This window comes from Larus michahellis, chromosome 15 (genome assembly GCF_964199755.1).
Source record: "Larus michahellis chromosome 15, bLarMic1.1, whole genome shotgun sequence".
Classification (NCBI taxonomy): Eukaryota; Metazoa; Chordata; class Aves; order Charadriiformes; family Laridae; genus Larus; species Larus michahellis.
In genome coordinates this window covers 8700290-8720963 of record NC_133910.1, presented here as the reverse complement: position 1 = coordinate 8720963, position 20674 = coordinate 8700290, and the positions used below count along the sequence as shown (strand labels likewise).

The 20674-nt window shown below is 54.7% G+C and overlaps 1 protein-coding gene across 8 annotated transcripts in view; it reads left to right on the top strand.

The window, feature by feature from the left end:
* Nucleotides 1-20258, top strand: part of MVB12B (multivesicular body subunit 12B) — a 65707-nt gene extending 45449 nt beyond the window's left edge. For all 8 annotated transcript variants that reach the window (XM_074608267.1, XM_074608270.1, XM_074608266.1 and 5 more), the window contains 3 exons: nt 9908-9963; nt 11296-11355; nt 15551-20258. In XM_074608267.1, the coding sequence (XP_074464368.1) occupies nt 9908-9963; nt 11296-11355; nt 15551-15637 (203 nt within the window). In that variant the 3' untranslated portion in view covers nt 15638-20258. The remainder of the gene's footprint in view (nt 1-9907; nt 9964-11295; nt 11356-15550) is intronic.
* The last annotated feature ends 416 nt before the right edge of the window (nt 20259-20674 follow it).

Here is a 20674-nt window from a genome sequence, read left to right as displayed (position 1 = left end):
GCCGGGGCTTGGCAGCACCACCGGGAGAGGAGCTGTGCCCGGGTGGGCAACCCCGTGGCCACCAGTGGTCCTTCTCCTCCGAGGGCAGGAGAGAAGCTCCGGGCAGCCGTCCATGCTATGAGACGGGCGCATTTATCTGTGACTCAATTAATCAGGGCTAATTTGCATTTGCAAATGAGACTGATAAAAATGGGGTTACCTTTTCACCTTTAAGGGGGAGGAGGGATTATTTCTAGGTTGTCTCTTTTTTTAAGTGATAAGCAACTCTTTTACCAATAAGGATGAAAATACTTAATTTGCATTAGCAAAAGAAGCTAATTATTATATAGTTAATTAGCATCTGGAAATGAGGATTATCTTAATTACAAAGCACAATTTCCTTAATAGCTACAAAACTGTAAGTTTGATCTGTGTGGAGATTGGTGACTATTATTATGTAATTAGTGATCATATTAATGGTGCAGTGTATTTAGATATAATTTGCATATGCAAATGAAATTTACCTGATAGAAATATGTGGCTACACTAATGACTCTGAGCACTTAAAAATTAAATTACATTAGGAGAGCTGGATCCCGAGTTGCTGTGCGTGGCATGGTGATCTCCTCCTGCAGAAGAGCCTGTGGCTCTGCGGGGCCATGGCTCCATGGTCCGGCTTAGGGAGACCCCCGGCGTTGGGTGAGAGTCCTCCCCAGACGCCGGCGTTGGGTGAGAGTCCTCCCCAGACGCCGGCGTTGGGTGAGAGTCCTCCCCAGACGCCGGCGTTGGGTGAGAGTCCTCCCCAGACCCTGGCGTTGGGTGAGAGTCCTCCCCAGACCCCGGCGTTGGGCGCCGTCTCCTGCAGACGGCCTTCACCCTTGCCATGCTGCCATCCTCTCCCGCACTCGCCCTTGCCGTGCTGCTGTCCCCTCCTGCACTGGAGACATCGGCTCTGGGGCTGTGGCACGGCTCTTCTGGCTGGATGAGTGTTATATCCCTGGATGGTGGGAGCCCACATTCGGTGTGCAGGAGGCGAGGGTGCCATGGCCTTTGTGTCCGTGCTCGTGGTGAGTTTCTGCTTTCCGTTCCCCTTTAGCAGTGCCCGCGGTGTGGAGAGCATGGGGCTTTCAGAACAGCTCATCCGTCTTCATTCCCTTCTTTTACTGGAAGCAAAAAGCTGCCTGTGTGTTTAAGAAAAGTCCTTTAAAATAAAACCTTGTTAAGAGAGGGTGCTGTGCACCCTTATCTCCCCAGGGAGCCCTGTGGGACAGATGGTGGCCCAGTGCACAGCTGGAGGTGACAGTGCTGGTGGTGGGCCAGTTCGCAACAAGTCGTTGCAAGCGTGAGCGTCTGCTGCTGCCCGGTGCCCTGGCCCTGTCCGGAGAGGATTCCGAGTCAGGGGACCCGGTACCCTCACAGTGACAACCTCCCTGTCCCTGTGGTATGAAATCACCCCTTCGGGGGGGGTCTCAGCAAGGGGAAATCAAAGCTTCCAGGGCCAGAAATTGTAACAAAACGCAGTGTGTTTCTTTAACCTACCCTGCTCCTAACCTGCAGAACTGGAATGACTGAAGTGCAAAACCCACCAGTGCTGGGAGGAAGCAGCCGTTCCCCAACAGGATGTTTCTCTCATCAAGAGGGAGGATTTACAGCCACCGGCCGGGGAACACTGCAGCTATTGTGGGTGCTTCCCGAGATGCTGTTTGCAACAGCTTGCTCCAGCCCCAGTCCTGCCTGCGCCTCCCTGCCTCTGCGGCAGACAGACATTACATGTTTAATGACTTCCAAGGAGTCTGTCTGTCATTACAGCCAGAGCTGAAAGTAATTGAAAAGCGCCTGTGTTTCTCTTCAGCGCGGCGGCCGTGCGCGGGCTGGAGCGGTGCCTCCGCTTCGCCGCCCCGTCCTCCAGCGGGCCCTGCCCCGGCGCTGCCGCAGCCCCGCGCCGGGCCCTGGTTTGTATCTGCTCCGGTATAATTAATTAAGGGTTGTTGCTTGGAAGTAGCACATGCTTAGGTGTGATCTTTGAAGTTTAGTGTGGTGCGGAGACTTCAAAGGGGACATTTTATTAAAAAATAATAAAATCAAGAGCTCCTAAACACTTGCAATTTGAAGAGCTTGTTTGAAGTCTCTCCATGTTCTCTGGTGCTGATACGGCCGCAGCGCTGAGGTACTACTTAGCCGTCACCATGCAGTACTTAACCTTCACTTTATTTAAAAAAGAAAATAATCAAAACCAGGAGTATTTCTCAAGTGTTGTCGTGGCTTGATCTAGCAGTAAAGAACTAATTGTGCCATGTCGTGAGCTATGCAGGAAACAGAGAAAATCAAGGTTGACAATCAAATTAGCAAAAATGAAAATTTAGTCCAGGTCTGGTTTTTTAATCAAGGTCGTTTCAAGATGAACAGGAAAGCTGTAAACCTTTCCCATGGCGGAGGTTTCCTTCCAGAGCGCGGGAGGCCCCTGCTCTCCCGCTCCCCGCACCGAGCATCCTGGGGGTCGGTGCTGCCGCCATCCGCTGCCTGGCCCAGCCCTGGGCACTGGCACGGGGCTGCCGCCGTGCCGCTTCCTCGCTTGCCGCCACAGCTCCCTGGTGCGCGCTGCTGCTCCCTCGGAGCTGGGTGCGCTGCTCGGGGCTGTCTCGCGAGCTCCAGCCTGCGCTGAGGTCTGGAGGAGCTGAGCGAGGGCCGAGGTGGCCACGGGCTGGCCGGGGGCTGCTGGAGGCACCTCCAGGGCCGGGAGTGCGGGCAGAGCCCACCAGTGCTGCCAGCTGAGCCTACCGCGCCGATCGCTCGAGCGGAGCGTGGGACCATCCCGGCTGCTCTGGTCTCCTCTCGTCAGCGTGTTCAACTAACAAGGGGCCGCGCAGGGCCAGCAACCCACGGATCCCCTCGGCACAGCCGGCGACGGCAGCCTCTGTGGGAACAGCACAGATGGCGAGCCCGAGCGGTAGCGCACTCTGCAATATGTCTGGGAGCCGGCGGCTGCGGCGGGTTTGCCGTGCTGCGGGGGGCTGCTGAGCTGGGGGTGGCTCTGCCTTCCCCTGCCCCTCGCCTGGGGGTCCCCAGCTGTGGGGCTGCTCCGAGTCCCTCTGAAAAGGGACCAGAGAGGAGCCAGAGGAAACGAGGTCAATGTCTTAATGTTTGGGTACTTTTCTTTTTTAAAGAAAGAAGTGTGTGCATTTTGGGGGCGGTGTCTGCAGCCAAGGAGCGCAGCCCGGGGCGGTCGCAGCGATCCCCATCGCAGCCGGCTTGGCAGGAGCTCGCGGGAGAGTTTGCTTTTGTTTTCCCCCTGAGGTTTTGCTATCATTAGTGATTTGGAAAGGCAGAGTGGTGGTGTTCCATCTGGGACTCGTGCACGGTAGCACAGAGAGCACGCACACATGTTTACTATTCAGACTGCTATTTAAATGGCTGTGTACAGAAATACAGAAGTAGGAGGCTTAGCTCTACATTATGGAGAGTGCGGTTTATTTTGAAAAGCTTGCGTCCTTCCCTTGATGCGTTGCAGACTGTTGTAAAACATTTTTTCCATACTTCTGAATGACTTCCCCCTGTACCAAGGTCACACAACGTGCCGGGTTGATGCAGGTGTCCCGTGCTGTCCGGCAGGCGCAGGTGTGGAGGCTGGGGTGTGCCGAGCTCGCGCCGGGCGCGCGGCAGGCGCTGGTGTGTGCGCGCGGGGTCGAGGTGGCCATGGCGGGCAGAGGCTGGGATGGGGCATGAAGGGCGATGTCCTGGTCCCTGCCTGGCCAGCGCGGTGCTGGCCCACCAGCTCCCCATGGCTGGTCAGCCAACCCAGCGCGGGTCCTGGCGTGTCGCTGGCGGGAGCAGCCACGATGGGCGGGCAGGTGTTAGACCCGGCAGCCCCCGTGCCCTGCGAGGGCTTGGGAAGTCCCTGTCCTGTTCCTCGGAAGGCCACCAGCCTAGTGCTGTCACCCCGCGTTCACAGTCGCGATTGCAGAGAGCGGGTGTCCCCCAGGGCAGAGCCATCTCTGTGTGCTCTGGGGTGACTCTGCGGCTGAGCCACAGCCTCGCCCCGCGCAGGGCACTGCTTCTGGTGGCAAGAGCTGTCTCTTGCCCTCCTCGCCCTGAGGACAGGGCCACATGTGGGCTGTGCCTTCTCCCTCAGGTGGCACTGGCGTTTGAGGGGCCCTCCCTTGAGCCGGGGTGCCCACCCTAGGCCAGGCTGGGTGCTGGGGGCAGCATCCCCAGGCAGGACGGGGGCTCGCGGGTCCCTCTGGTTTAACCCTGCCTTCCCCTGGTGGGTGCGTGCAGCCACCCGGTCCCAGCGCTGCCGTGCCCACGTTCCCTACCAGCCCCTGGTGAAGACCCACTTCCAAGTTCCCCTGGTGTCATTTAGCTGAAAATTAGGTTTTCTCTAAACGGGTGAGCTTTGCTGGCTTTATGGTATCGCTGTAGGCTGGTTTATGAGATATTCATCTTGGTAAAACATAAACGCTCTGCTAGTGTTTCAGGTCTGGGGAAAATCTGAAGACTTTTGCAGTATTACAGAAAGCTTGCTCCGAAATCTAAGATCATTTAAGTTTTAAAGGTGGCAATAGTACAGTCAGTGTTGGGCTTTTTTTGTTGGTTTGGATTCGCAATGCTTAGTTTTCAAAGTCGTGCAGGAAAGTGTTTTGCAAGGGATTTATTTATTTAAATATTTTTAATATCAGCAGTTGAAAATTCAAGTGTAAAAGGCCATGCAAAAATAGCAATAAAGAACTCCAAAGCTATAAAAGCTTATGGTGAGAATTTAAATGCAGAAACAGCTGTTATTTCCTTGGGAGTTGAGGTGTATAAACTCTTCCATGGCTGTGTATCCCCACAATAGTGGTGTGAAGAATTAGCGCTCACTGCAGTGTGCAAACTGAACCCGCCAAGCACTGAGGCAGCTATTCATCTATACCCAGGAGCTAAATATGACAATGTTAGCATTTTTCATTTCCCTGACGTTACCATTAATAAAGCAATGATCCAAAAGAAGCTTTGCTGAGTCTGTTCTTTATGCTTCCATCACTCACGACTAGATAATTTCACACAGGATCGTTTTTAAATTAAATGACGATAAAAGCGCTCTGCTGTCCTGTGTTCACTAGTTCATAGAAGTCTATCAAGTCATTAATGTGTCACGACAAACTGCTAGTTGGATACAAGAGTAATTAATTATTTGCATAAATAACAGGTTGAACTTGGGGCTTTGAACCGCAATGACACGCGCGTCACATCGCGGACATCTCGGAACCTCTTGCGGAGAGTTTGGGAGGGGTGAGGCCGGGCGCGCAGTCGCATCCTCGCCCGCTGCCGACGGGCAGCAGCTTGGCTTGAGTTTTGATGCTTTTTGTCTTCCTAAGTTCTTCGTTAATGGCTGTTTCAAGAAAGCATCTGATCATTGGAGATTTCAATGAACAATTATACAGATTTTCATAATCACCATTAATCACCACATATTTTTCAAGATAATTACAGCAATTATTATTTAGATTCCTCTTTTATGTGCGCATTGTAGAAAAGAACAAGTGCTTATTACCCTGGGTAGTGTAGAGAACTACAGGCTGAAGTTCTTTGTCATCCAGAAAGTCATTATGTTAGCTGATGCTGCCTGTGAAAGTTCGTCAGCATGTTTAAATTAGGGTAGCATTGGCAGGTCTGATTATTTAAATCTGGTAGCTTTGCTAAAAATATAGTTATTCAAGAAAGATGAATTACTAATTTGACAACTGAGATTTAGTTGGAGTCTACAGCACAGAAGGCAGGATCTATCGTGTGCTTAGAGGAGGGTGACAGTACTTTTTCAGATTAAAGAGAGAATTTCTAAGCAAGCTAACAAGTTGTATTTATAGAGCACAGTTTGGTGGCCTGCCCTTTAAAGGCTGAGAGTAAGGCTTGGTAAATTATCAGGAAATAGCCACCGGTTAAAAGTTGGTCATGGTTTTTGGTGGTCCCGCCCTGACCAAGGGGGTGGCTCTGGTGCCCTTTTGGGTGCCCTTCATCCTGCCGTCAGGGATTCACGGGGACACTGGTCTTCAGGGTTTGGTTTTAGGACGGTGGCTCTGGCCACTGGCACCTTTTGACTCTTTTATTTAATTGCAGCGACTGAGCTAATTGGATGGGACCCTCAGGGAGGAGCTGCTCCTGGGAAACAGCAAACGGCCTTTGAAAACATCTTTCTTTCTGAAATGCCATTTTATTTTGTTCTGCTTTGAGGGAGAAGCGCACGGGCATCTCCCTAATCTGGTGTGGGTGCTGTGGGTGTAGTTGCACAGGGAGGACCGGCTGCCTCCTGGACTCACCAAGGCGCTGGTGGAGGTGGTGGCCCTGCTGGCCCTGCCGCTGGCCCTGCTCAGAGCCACGGAGGGCAAGAGCAGCTTTGCCGACCTGTGCAAGGAGGCTTTAAGTGAAGCGTGCAAGGTGCAAACAGTTGATAGGTCTTTAAAAATGTTTTAAAGTTACAGCCTTTTGAAGATGTTGAAACCGCAGTGGGTCAATGCGTGAGCTTAGTCACGTGGTGGTATGAGTAACGCTGCTGGTGGTGATGCTGTAGAAACGGGACCTTGCCCACCTTCTTTGTTCTGAATGAGCACACGTTGCCTTTGGAAGGAGAGCTGTACTTTGACGTTCACCAGCACCGATTCTTTTTATCTCTCTGTGTTACCGTCTGCTGGTCTCCAACGTGGTGCAAATGGACGTGGAGGAGCCTTCAGTGGCTTTTGGCCAGACTGAAACAAGAACTGCAGCTCCAGGCCAAAGCCTGGCTGGTGAGTCTTGCTGCCGCCCATGGAAATGGTAACACCGGGCAGAATCTCAGCACGGCGCTCGGCTCATCAGAGGCTGCCAGCAATGCTTCAAAGGAAGGGGGAAAAAAAAAAGGAAAAAGAGAGGAATCAGAGGCTGCTGCTGATGTTTATTTACAGCACAACATCAGAACAAGGGACATGGAATTAAAAGCCTCCTACAGTTCTGGTTTCATTTAATTTTATTATGAAATTAACTGGCTGCTGTAAACGGCAGTCGTGTACTGTGTCGCGGTGCACAGTGGGAGTGATGGCACCCGCGGCCAGGCCCCGGTGCTGGACACCCCAGCGGACTGCAGGCAGCGCTGGGAGCTCATTCCCGCCTGGCCCTGGAGACGGCTTCCTGCGGGAACTGCCTTCCCTCCGCTGCACCTCCCGGTGAGCGGGTGTGCGGTGGGGGCCTGCTTGCAAGGGCTTAACCCACACGAGCTCCGAGCGCGAGCTTACACGTGTGCGGCCCCATCAGGGCAGCATCGCTGCTCGTGCGGCACGGCCGTTCTCCTCCTGGGAAACAGAGACGTAGGCCCTGTGCGGGGAGAGGCGTCTGCCGGGGCTGGGCCTGCGCTGCCGAACCGGCGGTGACGGGGCCGGGGCTGCGCGGGAGCTGTGCGCTGTAGGGCACCCGGAGGGACCAGCTGTAGCCTGGCCCTGGGAGAGCGCGTGGCGGCGGGGCAGGGGTGCGCAGCGCCGAGCCTCCCCTCTGACATCGCTGCCAAAATGCATCGCTGCGGCTGGGGGTTGTGCAGACAGCCTGGTGCATGGGGCCCTCGCAAAGCACGCTCTCGTCCGCAAGATAGAAAAGCTAACGTGATCGGGAGGTGGTTCAACGCTGTGCTGGAACAAATCGTCCCTGCATTTGTCGATATTCTTGGATTTGGATTTACACTCCTAAAAGGAAGCTGAGTCCCTCACCCTTGAAGTCCTTGTGAACATGAAAAATCCCTTCTCAGGCAGGAGCACCTTGGAACCTCTCTCCTCCCGGGGCAGCACCTCTGAGGGCAAGGTGTGGACGCGGGGGTGTCCTTCCTGCGCAGCCTTTGCTTTGTCCGGGGCCATTGTTCAGCTGGGAAGCAGAGGTGAGGGGCGAGCGTCCGCTCCCTGCCTGTCCCAGGGGTCCCCGCCGTCGGCCTGCAGCCCCTCACGCGCCCAAGCAGCTCCTGCCCGGGCTGGCACCGCGGCCGCCGGAGCCCAGCCGCGGCGGGGGGGACGGGGCAGTGGGACTGCCGCGCTCCCAGGGCTGGGGGGGCGGCCAGCGGTGGCCGCCTGCCACTGTATTTCTGTAAAGTTTCCTGAATTGTGGTGGGTATTTAAATCCTCATGACTCCCGGTGCCTGGCTGTGAAAAGAGCTGGTGAATGAGCGTGTTGTTTCCCGATTTCTCCCTTTAATGTATTTTACCAGCAGCCCGGTGACGGGCCTGACACGCCGGCTCCTCTGCACGCTCGCGCGCGTTGGGAGTGCAGCATTAATAACACACTTCCATGCATCATGCCATTTTTAAGCATGATCGTTATGATAAAGGGCATATACTTAATTACAGGCCTGCTTAATTACAGCTCTGTTGAAGCTCGTTTGTTTAGGAGAGTGCTAATTGCGCTGCTGAGCCTTTGGCACACCCTGCTTTCATCTGCTGCTGCGCTCGGCGGTTGCGAGCTGCGGCAGGGCTGGAGCGCACGAGGACGCGGGGCCGGGGGCCGGAGGGAGCAGTCCGGCGGGGCTGCGGGGGAACGGGCGCGCGCTTATCGCGCCTTAGTCTTTAAATTACTTTACAAAAGCTGGCGTGCGACTGATCAAAGCAGGTTTCTGTCGGGATAACAAACGCAGATGGTCTTTCAGGTTCAAAACTTCCTGGGTTTGGTGATGCTGCTTTTCATCTGTTTCCTTTTGTTTCAAGTAGTGCTGTGGCTGCCACATAGCACCTTTGATAATGAAATGACTCTAGTGGAGGGGGGAGTTAAGTCAAAAATATACAAAGCAAATGTAAAATGCCAAGGATTCTTAAATAACTGTTGTTAAATCACTAACCTGGTAACTCACTGGTGCTGAGGGAAGTTACAAAGAGCAAGCAGAGAAACGCTGGGTTCACGGGGGCAGACGCTTTGTGAAAGAAAACCCTATTTGAGGATTACTTGGGGGCATTTCAGGGCTTAAGTTTGCTCTAGTTTGAAGTTTTGATTTCTTTCAGAGCTGCATTTTAAAGACTTAAAATGTTAAAGGTGTAACTGAAATAAAGCAGGTGTATTTGGGGCTGCGCTCTGCCTCAGAAATGTGCCCTTTTCAGTCGTGTGTAGGAATTGCTGAGTTACACGTTTTAAAAGTAAGTGTCTCGCTTGTACTGACACGTCTTGTGGGAGGCTTCTGTGCAGTTTGCGAGGTGGCGATAGCAAGACAGAAACACCGCACGTCGTTGCACTATCTAAGAAGAATACACAAGACAGTATAAAGGCAAACAATCCCCTTCGTGTCATTAAGGCTGTGCTACAGAGAGAGCTTGGCACAGTGACACGAGGCTGTGCCATCGGCTCCTTGGGTCTGCCCTCGCTCTCTGCTGGTTTCCGTCCCCCAGCTGCGATTCGCAGGTGTTTGAGCTCCGCAGGTCACTGAGAGCTCGCGCTGGCAGCAGCCAGGCCAGGGGGTGCTGGGCCCCAGGTGCTGGGCTTCGTTCTGCCTGGGCCGTCGTACGTCTGCTTTGGGGAGGCACAAGTCGCCTGAGCCAGGCGTGTTCCGTGTCCTCTTGCTCAGACGCTGCCGAGTTCGCTCCGGTGGTTCTTTGTGGCAGTGGGGAAGAGATGTCTGTCCTCTTGAACCATTTGTATTTGGTTTTGGTTTCAAATACTGTCCTGGCTTGGCAGCTGAACCAAAGTGGAAGACTCAAAATAGAGACCATGAAATTGTATATGGATAGAGCTGGGAGGGGTCACTGAATTCCTGATTTGGTAGGGACTGGCCCAGCTGTGTCTCGAACAGAGGGAAATCAGTGGCAGGGCAGAGGCAGGAAAAGGCTGGCAGGAACTCTGCGAGCTATCAGTCATGTGTCAGTGCCATGAATGCTTGATCTGTCACTGGGAATGTGGGAAGTTGCATGTCAGAAGTCAGCTGGAAATGTGACGTGTCTGCTCATTTTGTCCCTTTCAGCAATGGACGGAGTGCCTTTTATGATTTCGGAGAAGTTTGCCTGTGCTCCTGAAGGGGTGAGTTGCCTTGTTCTCCCAGGGTCTGAAATCCGTCTTTTCATGGAGAACGATCACAAAGCCTCAACACAAATTGCCTGCTTCTGGGAGCTTTTCTTTTGTGGGGCCTAATGTATACCCAGTGCTTGAGATGCCCCACAGCTGCACTTCGCAACACTTTCCCATAGGGTGGGAATGGCTTTTGCCAGATCTCTTCTAAAACTGAATTCTCCCAGGAGGTGAAGGCTTATCACCATCAGAAATAGGAATGGCAGTGGGACCCTGCAGCGCTGGAGGCGTTTCTCATTTCTTAGCATCGATTGTAACGAAAGCTGCAAATGTGCAGCTCTCCTAGATTTAACCTGCAGTGGAGATGCCGTAGTGGGCTCAGCTTTCCCACTTTGCTTTTGCCCGCCAGAAGTTGAAGGCATTGGTCACGGCATGGTGCTACCTGGCGCTGCTCACTGCGTCCTCTCTGCTCGGTGCCCAGGGCTGCGGGGCCAGCAGAGGGTGTCACCCACGGCCTGGGCACGGCAGGTTTGCTCAGCCGAAGTGGAAACCCCGGTACCAATTCAGGGTGACTTTTGAGCGTCACTGGCCCAGCACTAATTTGAATTGGTGATCCAGAGCTCAAAGGCTCAGCATCCCATTACCAGTTCCCTAATCCATGTGATCCTAAAATACTATCTCTTTAAAAATCAGTTTACAAGAAGCCGTTACAGCAAACACCGAGCCATCAGCTGTATCTAATTTTTCACATTGTGCTCCCGCTTTGTGCTTTCTTCTTCCTGCTGACACAACCTGCGTGTGCAGCCGGACGCGGTTTTTCACAACCATTGCTTTCTGAAAGGGTTGTTTATGGGCCACTATTCCCAGAAAGCTGGAGTCCCTGCTGCGAGGACAAATGCAGAGAGATTAGATTGTGCTAATCCTCCCCTCGGATCCTTTAGACACCATTGCCACCATATGGTCAGTTTGGTTGGGGCTTCCCGCAGCCGGCGCCGCTCACACCTCTGTGCTGCGGCCCTACGCAATCCATGGAGTGATGCAAAGCGCGTTGCAGTAACAGCCGCCCTGCGGCAGGGAGATGGCTGAAGACCTACCTGTGCAAAGCCACACTGAGATGAGTGTCAGCTGTCCCCGCTGAGGGAGAAAGGCGTTAGAGCTGTTATCCCTAACCCGCCTTCTGCTGCTCCACTCTCGTGGTGGCCTGAGAAACAGGATTACGCATGTGTTTACAGATGGTGCCTCGAAATCTCTGGTGGTGGAGTATTTGCTGACTTCAAACAAAACAAAACCAAACCAAAACAAACTCTAAATTTGACTTTTTTTCTTTTTTTTCTTCCTTGCCAGATGCAGCCAGTTGATCTCTTGGGCATCACAATCAAAACCCTTGCAGAAATCGAAAAGGAGGTAGGTACCCAGCCAGGCACTAAGCAAAAGTCTCATGGGAGCTGCGTTCACTCTGTTGTAAGATCCCTTCCCCTGTGGAAAAGGCCGCTCTTGTCGTTCCCAAGTCATTGCTGGTGGGTAAAGTCAACGCCGAGTCAAACAGTAAGCTCAGAATTAGGGATGTCCTCTGTGATCTGCGCTGGGTGAAGATGCTTTAGGCGTTTAAACTAATGGCAAAGTCTGCTGCCCTCTGTTTAATTCCAGATGTCTTTATCATGTAACCTTTCGTTCTCATTTATTAACAAAACACGTTGCGCACAGGACGCTGTTTGTGTTAGGTTGGCTCTTGTATCTCAGGGAAGCAAATGAACTTGATTAAGCAATGTCAGGTAAACTACCTCATCATTTCTCAGTTTGATGGTGCTGGTAACTTGTTCCCAGGAAAAACAGGCGGCGCTTTCAGTGAGTGTGAGTTTCCAGGAGCTCAGGGAGGAGACAGCCATCAAACTGAGGATGGTCTCGTGTTCCTGAGGGAGCATTTTGGCACATGCATGACTTGGGTGGCGTGGTGCTCTCAGCTGAAGTCTCGGACCAGGATGAAAATTGTCTCAGCAGCACGTGCTGCTTTGGGGACCATCAGTCCCAAACATCTTCTCTTGTGCCAACCAGCTGGGTTAAAGGTGAAGGGTAAGAAGAAGGCATTGCAAAACTTGCTGACTCCTCATGGCTTCACTACTTTTTGATTCTGCTTGTGAGTCCAGTTTCCTGAATCCACCCTTCTCCTGCCTGGAAGTTTTGTCTGAGTGCCAAAAGAAGGTGTTTGTTTGCCAGGGCTTTCCAGGCACCCGCTGGGCCAGGGCAGCAGCGACAGCGTCTCTGAAGATGCTGCCCCATGCGGACGGTAGCTGGCAGAAGCCTCTGCTGCCTCGGGCACTGCAGTCCTGTCGTGTGGCTTCTGTTGGGGACTGTCTGCGTCTGTCGCGAGGGCATTGAGTGCTGGGAGCAGGGGGTTCTTGGGGCTAGTGGCTCCTGCGTGTGCCTGCCGCCTTCCCCAGAGCTGGCCGCGGGGCAGCTAGTCCCTTTCACTGAAGGGGAAGCAAAGTGGCGTTGGATTTGCTTCTGCAGCCCTCTGCGTGCCGCCTCGCGCGGGGAGAGGTCCCGGCAGCTCAGGGCGCTGCCCGGAGGGGTGGGCTGTGCAGCCCTGTCCCTGTCCCTCGCAGGCCTGTGGAGCGCGGGGACACCGGCACCAGTGGCGTTGGTGTGGCCTTGGGAGAAGTTGATACCTGCTGGCTGTCCCCGCACCCTCCTGTTCCAATACAGGCTGTGTGCGTTTCAGAGTAATGAAAAGTATAATTATGCAGCCCATATTCCTTGATGAAGCATCTTGTCTGCACATAGATAGCTACGCATATAAATATTGTGAATTTCTGCATGGCTTTATTTCCCTTGCAAGCAATAGCACCGTTACAGCAAATCTTCTGGATTTCCAAAGCAGCGAGAACATTTTCCCTGGAGCTAGATGCCTTGCAAAAACTATTCCCAAAGAATTCCAAGAGTTATTGTTCTCTGACGCCACGTTTGCAGATGCGTGCACCCATCCTCCACGCTGCGAGGTGAGCCGAAGGAAGGGACTCCATCCTTTCAGGAAAGCTGATGGGAGTAGGCGCAAATCCCGTACTGCGCGCTCAGGCTGCTCCTGGAGTCACGCCTCGCCACGCCGGGGTGCGCGGCCGGGCCCGGGGAGCGCGTGAAGGGGAGGATGAAGAGAGGGTGAACCCAGCGGGCGACGGTGGGTTTGCACTGAGGGCACCGTTTGCCCGCAGCTCTTCGGGTGGACGCGGGGCGGAGAGGAGCAGAGCCCCAGCAGCGCCGCTCTGGCTCTCCCCGCGGGGCTGCAGGGGTTTCTCCTCGCTGGTCCTGCCTGTCCTGGTGTAGGGATGTCACCGAGCGGCAGGCGGTGCAGGTGGCACCGGTTGTGGCCCCGGTGGCAGCGGGTGCGGCAGTGCCGCGTGGCTGTCGGCAGCGCGGTCGGCCGTCGGCCACCATGTGCCTCCCGCGCTGGCGGGGCAGCGAGTGCCCCCCGTCCTCAGCTTGGCGTTGAGCGAAAAGTCTGGAGAGAGTCTAATTAGCAAAGTGAGCATCTAATATTAATCATTCCTTTTAAACTGACAAGGAAGGCAGTTCATTTAACCACTTAATTGCTACAAGTTTTCATGGGCTGCTCTTTGCAAATATATTTAATGAAGAAGTTGTAAATCTAAAAGAGCTTAAAATTTTAATTTTATGCAGAAATATTTTTCCTTGTTCTCATGTTTGTAGTCAATTCTCCAGAGCGTAGTCACATGAAATGTTCTTTAAATGAACATATTTGCTAACTGGCATGATTTCAGTTTTTAAAACATTGGTTCCAGCAATTAGGCATTTTTTTCAGTTCCCAAATGACTAGAGAAATTCGTCTTGATTATAATTGCTCTTAGCCACGCATATCTAATTTGTGTCTTTTTAAGTGTTAATTAGTAAACAGTTTGAGCTGACATCTTTATGTGTTTGTGTGTTGAAAAATGAGGCTTATTGCTTATTTAGCTTGGGGCTGGCGCTGCTGGCTGTGACATCATGACATTGAGGTAAAATTAATGAAGACGCGTTTGCCGTTAAAGCCGGGTTTGCGGAAGATGCTCCGGGACAGCGGCACCGCCGGCACGCGGCGCGGCGGCAGCTCGCGAGGCGCCGGTCCCGCCGGGGGGCGCGGGGGCACGCGCCGCGGTCCGCGCGCGCCCTCTGCCGGCCCCGCGCCCCCCTGCAGCCCCCGCGTGCCCCCCCCCCCCAGCGTGTGTCCCCCCCCTCAGCGTGTCCCCCCCCCAGCGTGCCCCCCCCCCTCAGCGTGTCTCCCCCCCCCCCCCCGCAGCGTGTCCCCGCTCCGCCCGGGGTCGGTTCGGCGGGTGCCGGGTCCCTGCGGTCGGGGGCAGCCCGGCGCCTCGGTGGGGACGGCGGCGGTGGCCGGGCTCACTAGAACGGCTGCTGGGCACCCCGAACCGGGACGGCAAGGAGGCTTCGGCACTGAAGCAGAGGTGGCCAAGGCCACGTCCGCTGGCAGCCGGCTGGAGCAGCAGGGCCAGCTCTGCACAGAGCCCTCCCACAGCTCCGAGGGGTCATGGCCCCCTGGACAAGCTGGTGGCAGCCCTGGCACAGCCAGCCCACCCGGCACCGTGGCCCTGTCCCCACGCGGTGGCCAGGGTCAGGCACCAGCAAAGTTGCTGAGTGTGGGGCCACCTCGCTGGCAGCATGTCCCCTGCCCCAGGCTGGCCGGCAAGGAGTGGTGGGTGACAAACGGGCCTGGCCCAAGGGAAGAGGGCGATGTCTCGGTGACATCCCAGGAGCCACAAACAGGACACTGGGAGATGTGGGGGAGGATGGTCCGTTTCAGAGCTGTTACAGTGGATGCGCCGGCGCCGTGTGCCACTCCTGCCCAAGCAGCCCCGGCGCATCACTCCGCTTCGGCCGCACCGCCCGCCACGGGAAAGCCACTGCGGCCCCGGTCTCTCCTGGGGCTGCCGGGGCATGGCAAGGGGCCACAGCAGCGTCCAGGGTGGCCTGGGGCTGTCGGGGTGCGGCCCGCGGCGTGCCACGAGATGGCACTGCTACGGCATGCTCCACGCGCACTGCGGCGCCAGGCCTGCACCAGCCGGCGGCAGGGATGTCCCTTGGGCTGCAGGGATGTCCCTCGGCGGCAGGGATGTCCCTTGGGCTGCAGGGATGTCCCTCGGCGGCAGGGATGTCCCGCGGGCTGCAGCAGCGTCTAGCCAGCTGCAGTGATATCTGTGGGGCGCAGGGTATATAGGTGTTTTCACCCACCTTGCCAAACCGAAAATGTTAATTATGACGGTACCAGGTTGGGTAAATCAGGCCTGCAAAGGGGAACCTTGGTGCTTTACGCGCAGGATGAGAGTGGTCACATTTGTGTTAACACTGGGTTTAGGGGCGGGGGATGGATCCTACCCCAGACGGTTACTGACATGGGGTCGGCTGGTGCCACGGGCTCATCCAGCACGGCCCTGGTGGGGCAGGGCGACGAGATCGCAGCTCAGACTGCTGCCAGGCACAATTCCTACCTCATTGTTCTGCTTGCTCTTCGGCATGGGCCAGGGAACGTGTCTGCATGGCCGGGGCTGCTGTCGGGCAGTGCCTCACGGTTCCCCCTCTCTCGCTTTCCCCACAGTACGACTACAGCTTCCGGACGGAGCAGAGCGCGGCCGCCCGCCTGCCGCCCAGCCCCACCAGGTGCCCACCGGTCCCGCAGTCCTGAGAGGGGCCGCCGGCGCTGGAGCAGGCGTGTGTGTGCATACTACTGAGCGGGACGCGGCGCCGGGGCCGTCCCGGCAGACCTGCGCTTGTCCGGCCATCGCCGCCCGCCCTGCGCTGCACCACCTCCTCCTGCACACGCCGCTCCACGCCCTGGGACTGCACAACCCTTCGGCAGCTGCCCCCACCCTCCCTTGCTGCTGTGGATGCCTCCCCACGTGAGTACGTGACCGAGACCCTGACGGCAGCCCCTCAGCTGTCCCCACTTCATAACCCCTGCTGCAGGACAGTCACAAAAACCAGAGCTGTAACAAACTCTTGCCAACAGCAAGCTGCGAACTCACGGACCGTCAAGAAATGCTCAGAAGCGAGCCCTAAAAATAAGGAAAAGATACAGCTGGTTAATCCCCAAGCCCCCGGGCATACTTCCAAGCTGGCGTGGAGCTGCCGATGGGGTCTCCACACCTCGTGGGGGGAGGCCCCTGCGGTGCTCGATCCAGCGGGCAGCACCGAGCCGCGGCGGATGCCCCGTCTGCCTCCGCCGAGGTCCGGGCATGCAGCAGCTCCACTGCGGCCGGGCTCACCCTCGGACTGTGATCGCTTGTTTCTGCTGTCGGGGCCGGGGCCGCTCACTCAGACCTGCCTGGGGCCCTCTCTCGACCCGGGCACTGGCAGGGCGGAGGGCGCAGAGAGCACAGGCTGTGCTGCAGCTCCTGCGGTGAAGCACCTCTGCTTTGCACAGGGTGTCCATGTGCCCATCAGCACCTAGAGCAACGAACGGCCCGTGTTTCTTTCTGGGCTGGGTGCTGGCAATGCCCCGCTGAGCCCTGGCCGCAGCTGCCGGCGGAGCTGGGGCCTTGCTGACAGGGTGGATGCTGTCACCTGCCCGTCGCTGTGGACAGTTTTCCAATATTTGCCCCGCTGGCTGCTAAAACAAGAGATGTGCCTGTTCCCTGCGCGCTGCCGGGAAGCACTGAACTCTGACGTAGTGCAGGAGGAGAGCGGGATGCATTAAACCCTGACCTCCGCCTCCTTGTGATCGCTGACCTTAGCTCGCTCCCGAGCCAAATGCATGTCTTGGAGAAGTCTGTTGCTGTAATAAGTTATTTAGAAGTGCCCATCTGACTCTGTGCTGCTTTTTCAAGTCTCTGCTGTAGAACAAAGCTACATCATGGCAGCAAAATGGCAATTTTTAAGTAAGTGTTAAAACGTACAACTTTTTATATTGTAAAATACTGATTACCTAACCCTATTGAAATGCAATTGCCATAGTAACAAATAACAGTATTGTCGCTCTCAGTCTGGGTCATACGTGTGCCCTGACCCGCTTTGCACTGCTTTTGATTGATCTTGCGTTTTCTAGTTGGACAGAATGGTGACTAACGGTAGGTTTTGTACTGTCAGCTTGTATTTTTTATTTGTACATATGTAAAATATTTCTTGTCCAAAGATCCATTTCTGGTCTTAAGGCACCATATCGTATTCCTGGGATAATGAGCACAAAATACCGTAACATTCAGGACAGACTGATTCCAAGTCTTTGCTTCAACTTCTTCCAATCAGGTAAATCATTTTCTAAAGCTGCCTCTGTAAAGCAAGGCCGTGTGATTGGAAAGCAGAAGCCGATTTGGTTGCAGGTGTGTCGTATATGGGCAAAAGAATTAAAGCTCTGCCATTTGCACCAGCTCCGGAGGTTTGGGTGACCCCCTGGAAGTGCTCGTTTACTCGGAGGTTGCAGCACCATTTTTAGTTCGTATTTATCCTGCAGGAAAGCAAAGCCAGACCTCGCTGCCAAGCTTCACAAAGGCGAGATTGATGATGCCGACATCGACAAATGAACACACCATGGCAGCCTGGTCATTCGGCTCAGGTTCACTTGAAGTTCAAATCCACTCCATGCTGTAGTACTATGCCCATCTCATCCATCTTTTGTCTTTCTATTTTTCTGCTTGTAATTTGTTGTGTAGTTTTCTATGGCATCCTTCTCCTGTGGCTTAGCGGACGCTGCAGGTAGGCAGACGCCGTCCGCAGTGGTGCCTCCTCATTGCTTGGGGATGAAGGGCTGCAGAGAGCTGCCCTTGCCTGTTGCTGGCGGTGGAGGAGCCAGGGCCGCGGGCTGGTGCAGGGCAGCCAGCGCAGAGTCTGCAGAGCCCCGGAGGCAGTTCCTGCGGGGACGGCTGCCAGGAGCCCCTCCTCGAGCCGCGTCTTCCCACGCCGAGGGCAGGGCTGGAGCTCGGCAGGAGCGGGGTCGGATGGCTGCTGAGCCCTGTGTCCAGTGGGGCACCCCTGGGTATGTACACCCCTGGGTACAGGAGTGTAGCTTCGAGTCCCTTCCTGGGAGATTTAGCTTAGAGGGCATCGGTAGCTGAAATCGGTGCTTTAGTATTTATAGCAACAGTCACATTTGTTCAGCCTTCTTGGAGGTGGTGAGCTCAGCTTTCTCCTCAGTGACCTACAAGAAACACTGGATGGCTCAAAACGCTGCGGCTGCGACAGCATCTAAGAAATCTTCAGGAGATATTTGTATAGTTGGTTCTTACCTTCCTTCTCTTACACTGGCCTAGCAAAGCTGCGTCAGGGGTGCGTCTGCAAAGAAACTTGGGATTGGTTTGATCCTCACAGTGTGTTTCTGCACTGCGGCACTGCAAGGATACCCTGCACTGGACAGTGCAAACGCAGTTCTTGTGGTACAAACGTGACAGAGGTTTTGAGCAGGGAGCTACCGCTGCCGAGAGCCAGCCAAGCTCTCGGACCCGCTGACCGAAGGCTGGAAAACTGGGCATTTCCAAAGGGGAGAGCTTCCAAGCGCGGCAAGACACAGTGCAGGGTGGTTGACTCTGTGTGTCATCTTCTCAGTCCACGGATTATTGGAAGCTTTTTTATTGCACCTCTGAATTCCCAAGATCTTGGGCATCAGGTCAGCATTTCCACAGGCAGGTTTTATTTGCAGGTCCATAACTTTTGTACCCACAGCAGCTCATTGCAAGGCTGGTCCTTGCGTCCTCGCAGCAAGCCCTCCCCGCCGGCATGTGCCATTGCCAGTACCAGCATCTCTGCATCTTCCTCCCTCCCTGTCCAAAAGGCGTCTGTGGTAACATTGGCCTGGGCAATAAATATTCAGGGAGCCTGATGTTGGTGTCTGGCTGCGGAGGAGCCTTCTGGAGCCTAAGGGGAGGGATGAGTCACTGGAAAGCAGCAGAAGTGGATTTGCAGAGCTTTGCCAGATGTGCTTGGCTACCTTGCCTCTGTTTCTAGAACAAAACTAGTCTCTAGGTAGCTTAATCTTGTGGCTGATGGAGAAATTAGTTTGCCAAATTAGCGTATGTCTGCAACAGAGACAGAAAAGCAGCAGTGAGGGGTTTGCTTACTGTAAAATACACCTTCTGATGTGAATTAATAGTGACATGCTGCCTCCTGGATTTCTCACGGCAGGAGCAGGTAGCGTGCCGAGATGAGTCGTGGGCCATCCAGGCCAGGCTGTGCTGTCTGATGTGTTAACGATGGAAAGGCAAGAAATTAGTCCAGAAAGTAATGTAGAGTGTGAACTTTGTGATAAAATTCAAGTGTGGACAGACGTAGCAGGTGCCTTCCCTGTGGGAGCATCTCATAGCTGTAGTTACGTAGGAATAAACTTTGTCAAACTTTTTTCCTTTGACTGTCCCTGCGTTTGCCCACGGTGTTGTAGGCGAGGATCCCCCGCGCCTCCTGTGTAGTAGAGGTTGTTGGTAGTCTGTAGCTTTGGGCTTGTTTGGTTTCACACCCGCCCCTGCCCCCCCTGGTTTCCTGAGCTCCTCGGCCTGAACGCGCGGGGCCGGGGGGAGTCCTGGCGTGGGCACGGCACGGGCCAGTGGGACGCTGTGGGAGGGCGAGCGGCACGGGTCTGGCACCTTCTGTGGTGGGGCCCTGAACACCTCCTTGGGGGAGGGAAAATGGGGTGCGGCGCCTTTGGAGCTGGCAGGTCCCACGTTTGCCTTCACCTCCCCGCTGCCCTCGGGCGAGACGGGGTCTGTCCCCAGACCTGACCACCGGCTGCTCTGGCCGGGGTGGCACTGGGGACGTCCCATGGGTGCTGACGGAGCCGCTCACCAAGAGCCGTTCTCGCTCCCCCTGAAGGGCACGCGCGTCTCGCTGCGTTCAAATAATTACCTCAGCCTTCGAGCCTTGACGAACAGCCGGGAACCTCTGCCAGCAGCGGGGCAGGCGAGCGGCGTCGGTGTTACCCGGAGCCATGGAGCTCTGGCAGTGGGGCAGCCGGGGGTGCTCCTCTGCTGATAAACACGCTCAGTAAGGTGCTGCTCAATTCATTCAGTACAGGGAAACCAAACAGTTTGGATATTCTGGTCGTTTATTGTGAAATTGTTTCCTAACAGCAACAGTTTTAAATGTCATCATGCAAATGGAAGAGAAACCTTTTATGCAGTTGCAAAATGTTTTTCTAAGATGCTATGCATTTTGTTGGGTTATTGAAAGTGAATTTACTGTGCATTAATCTTATGAATGTTACTACGTTTTATATTTATTTTAGATGACCCTCCTGTATTTTACAAAGGGAAGTTTCATTGTGTGATAACTTAGTCTGTATTCTTAATATAATTTGTTAAATAAAACTTGGTTTAATCAGTTTATTCTACGTGCTTTGTGTTTTAAATTTGGAGTTTGAGAAGTTGAAAACGCTCCAGCTCTGACTTGCAGGAGTGGAAAGGATCATCCCTTGGGACCCCCTCTGCACCATCGTTGCATTGACTTCTTCAGATCCCAAACCTGGATGTTTTGAAAGTAGTTAAAAACATCAGGAGGAATGAAACAGGAGTCAGTGCTTACTCTGAACTGAGCCGCCCTGGAGCGGTTGTAGCTGTGGCACCTGCTGGGATTACAGGTCTGCGTGGTGCAGGTGATGCTTCTGACCGTGAGCTCGGGCTTCAGCGGGCATCGGGCCGAGTACCCCGACAGGCGCTCGAGGAACGAGAACAGTGCGGGGTCGGCCTGACACACTGCCAAGGTATGATACCATGTTTGTGGCCTGGTGGGTGTTTCCAGTGGT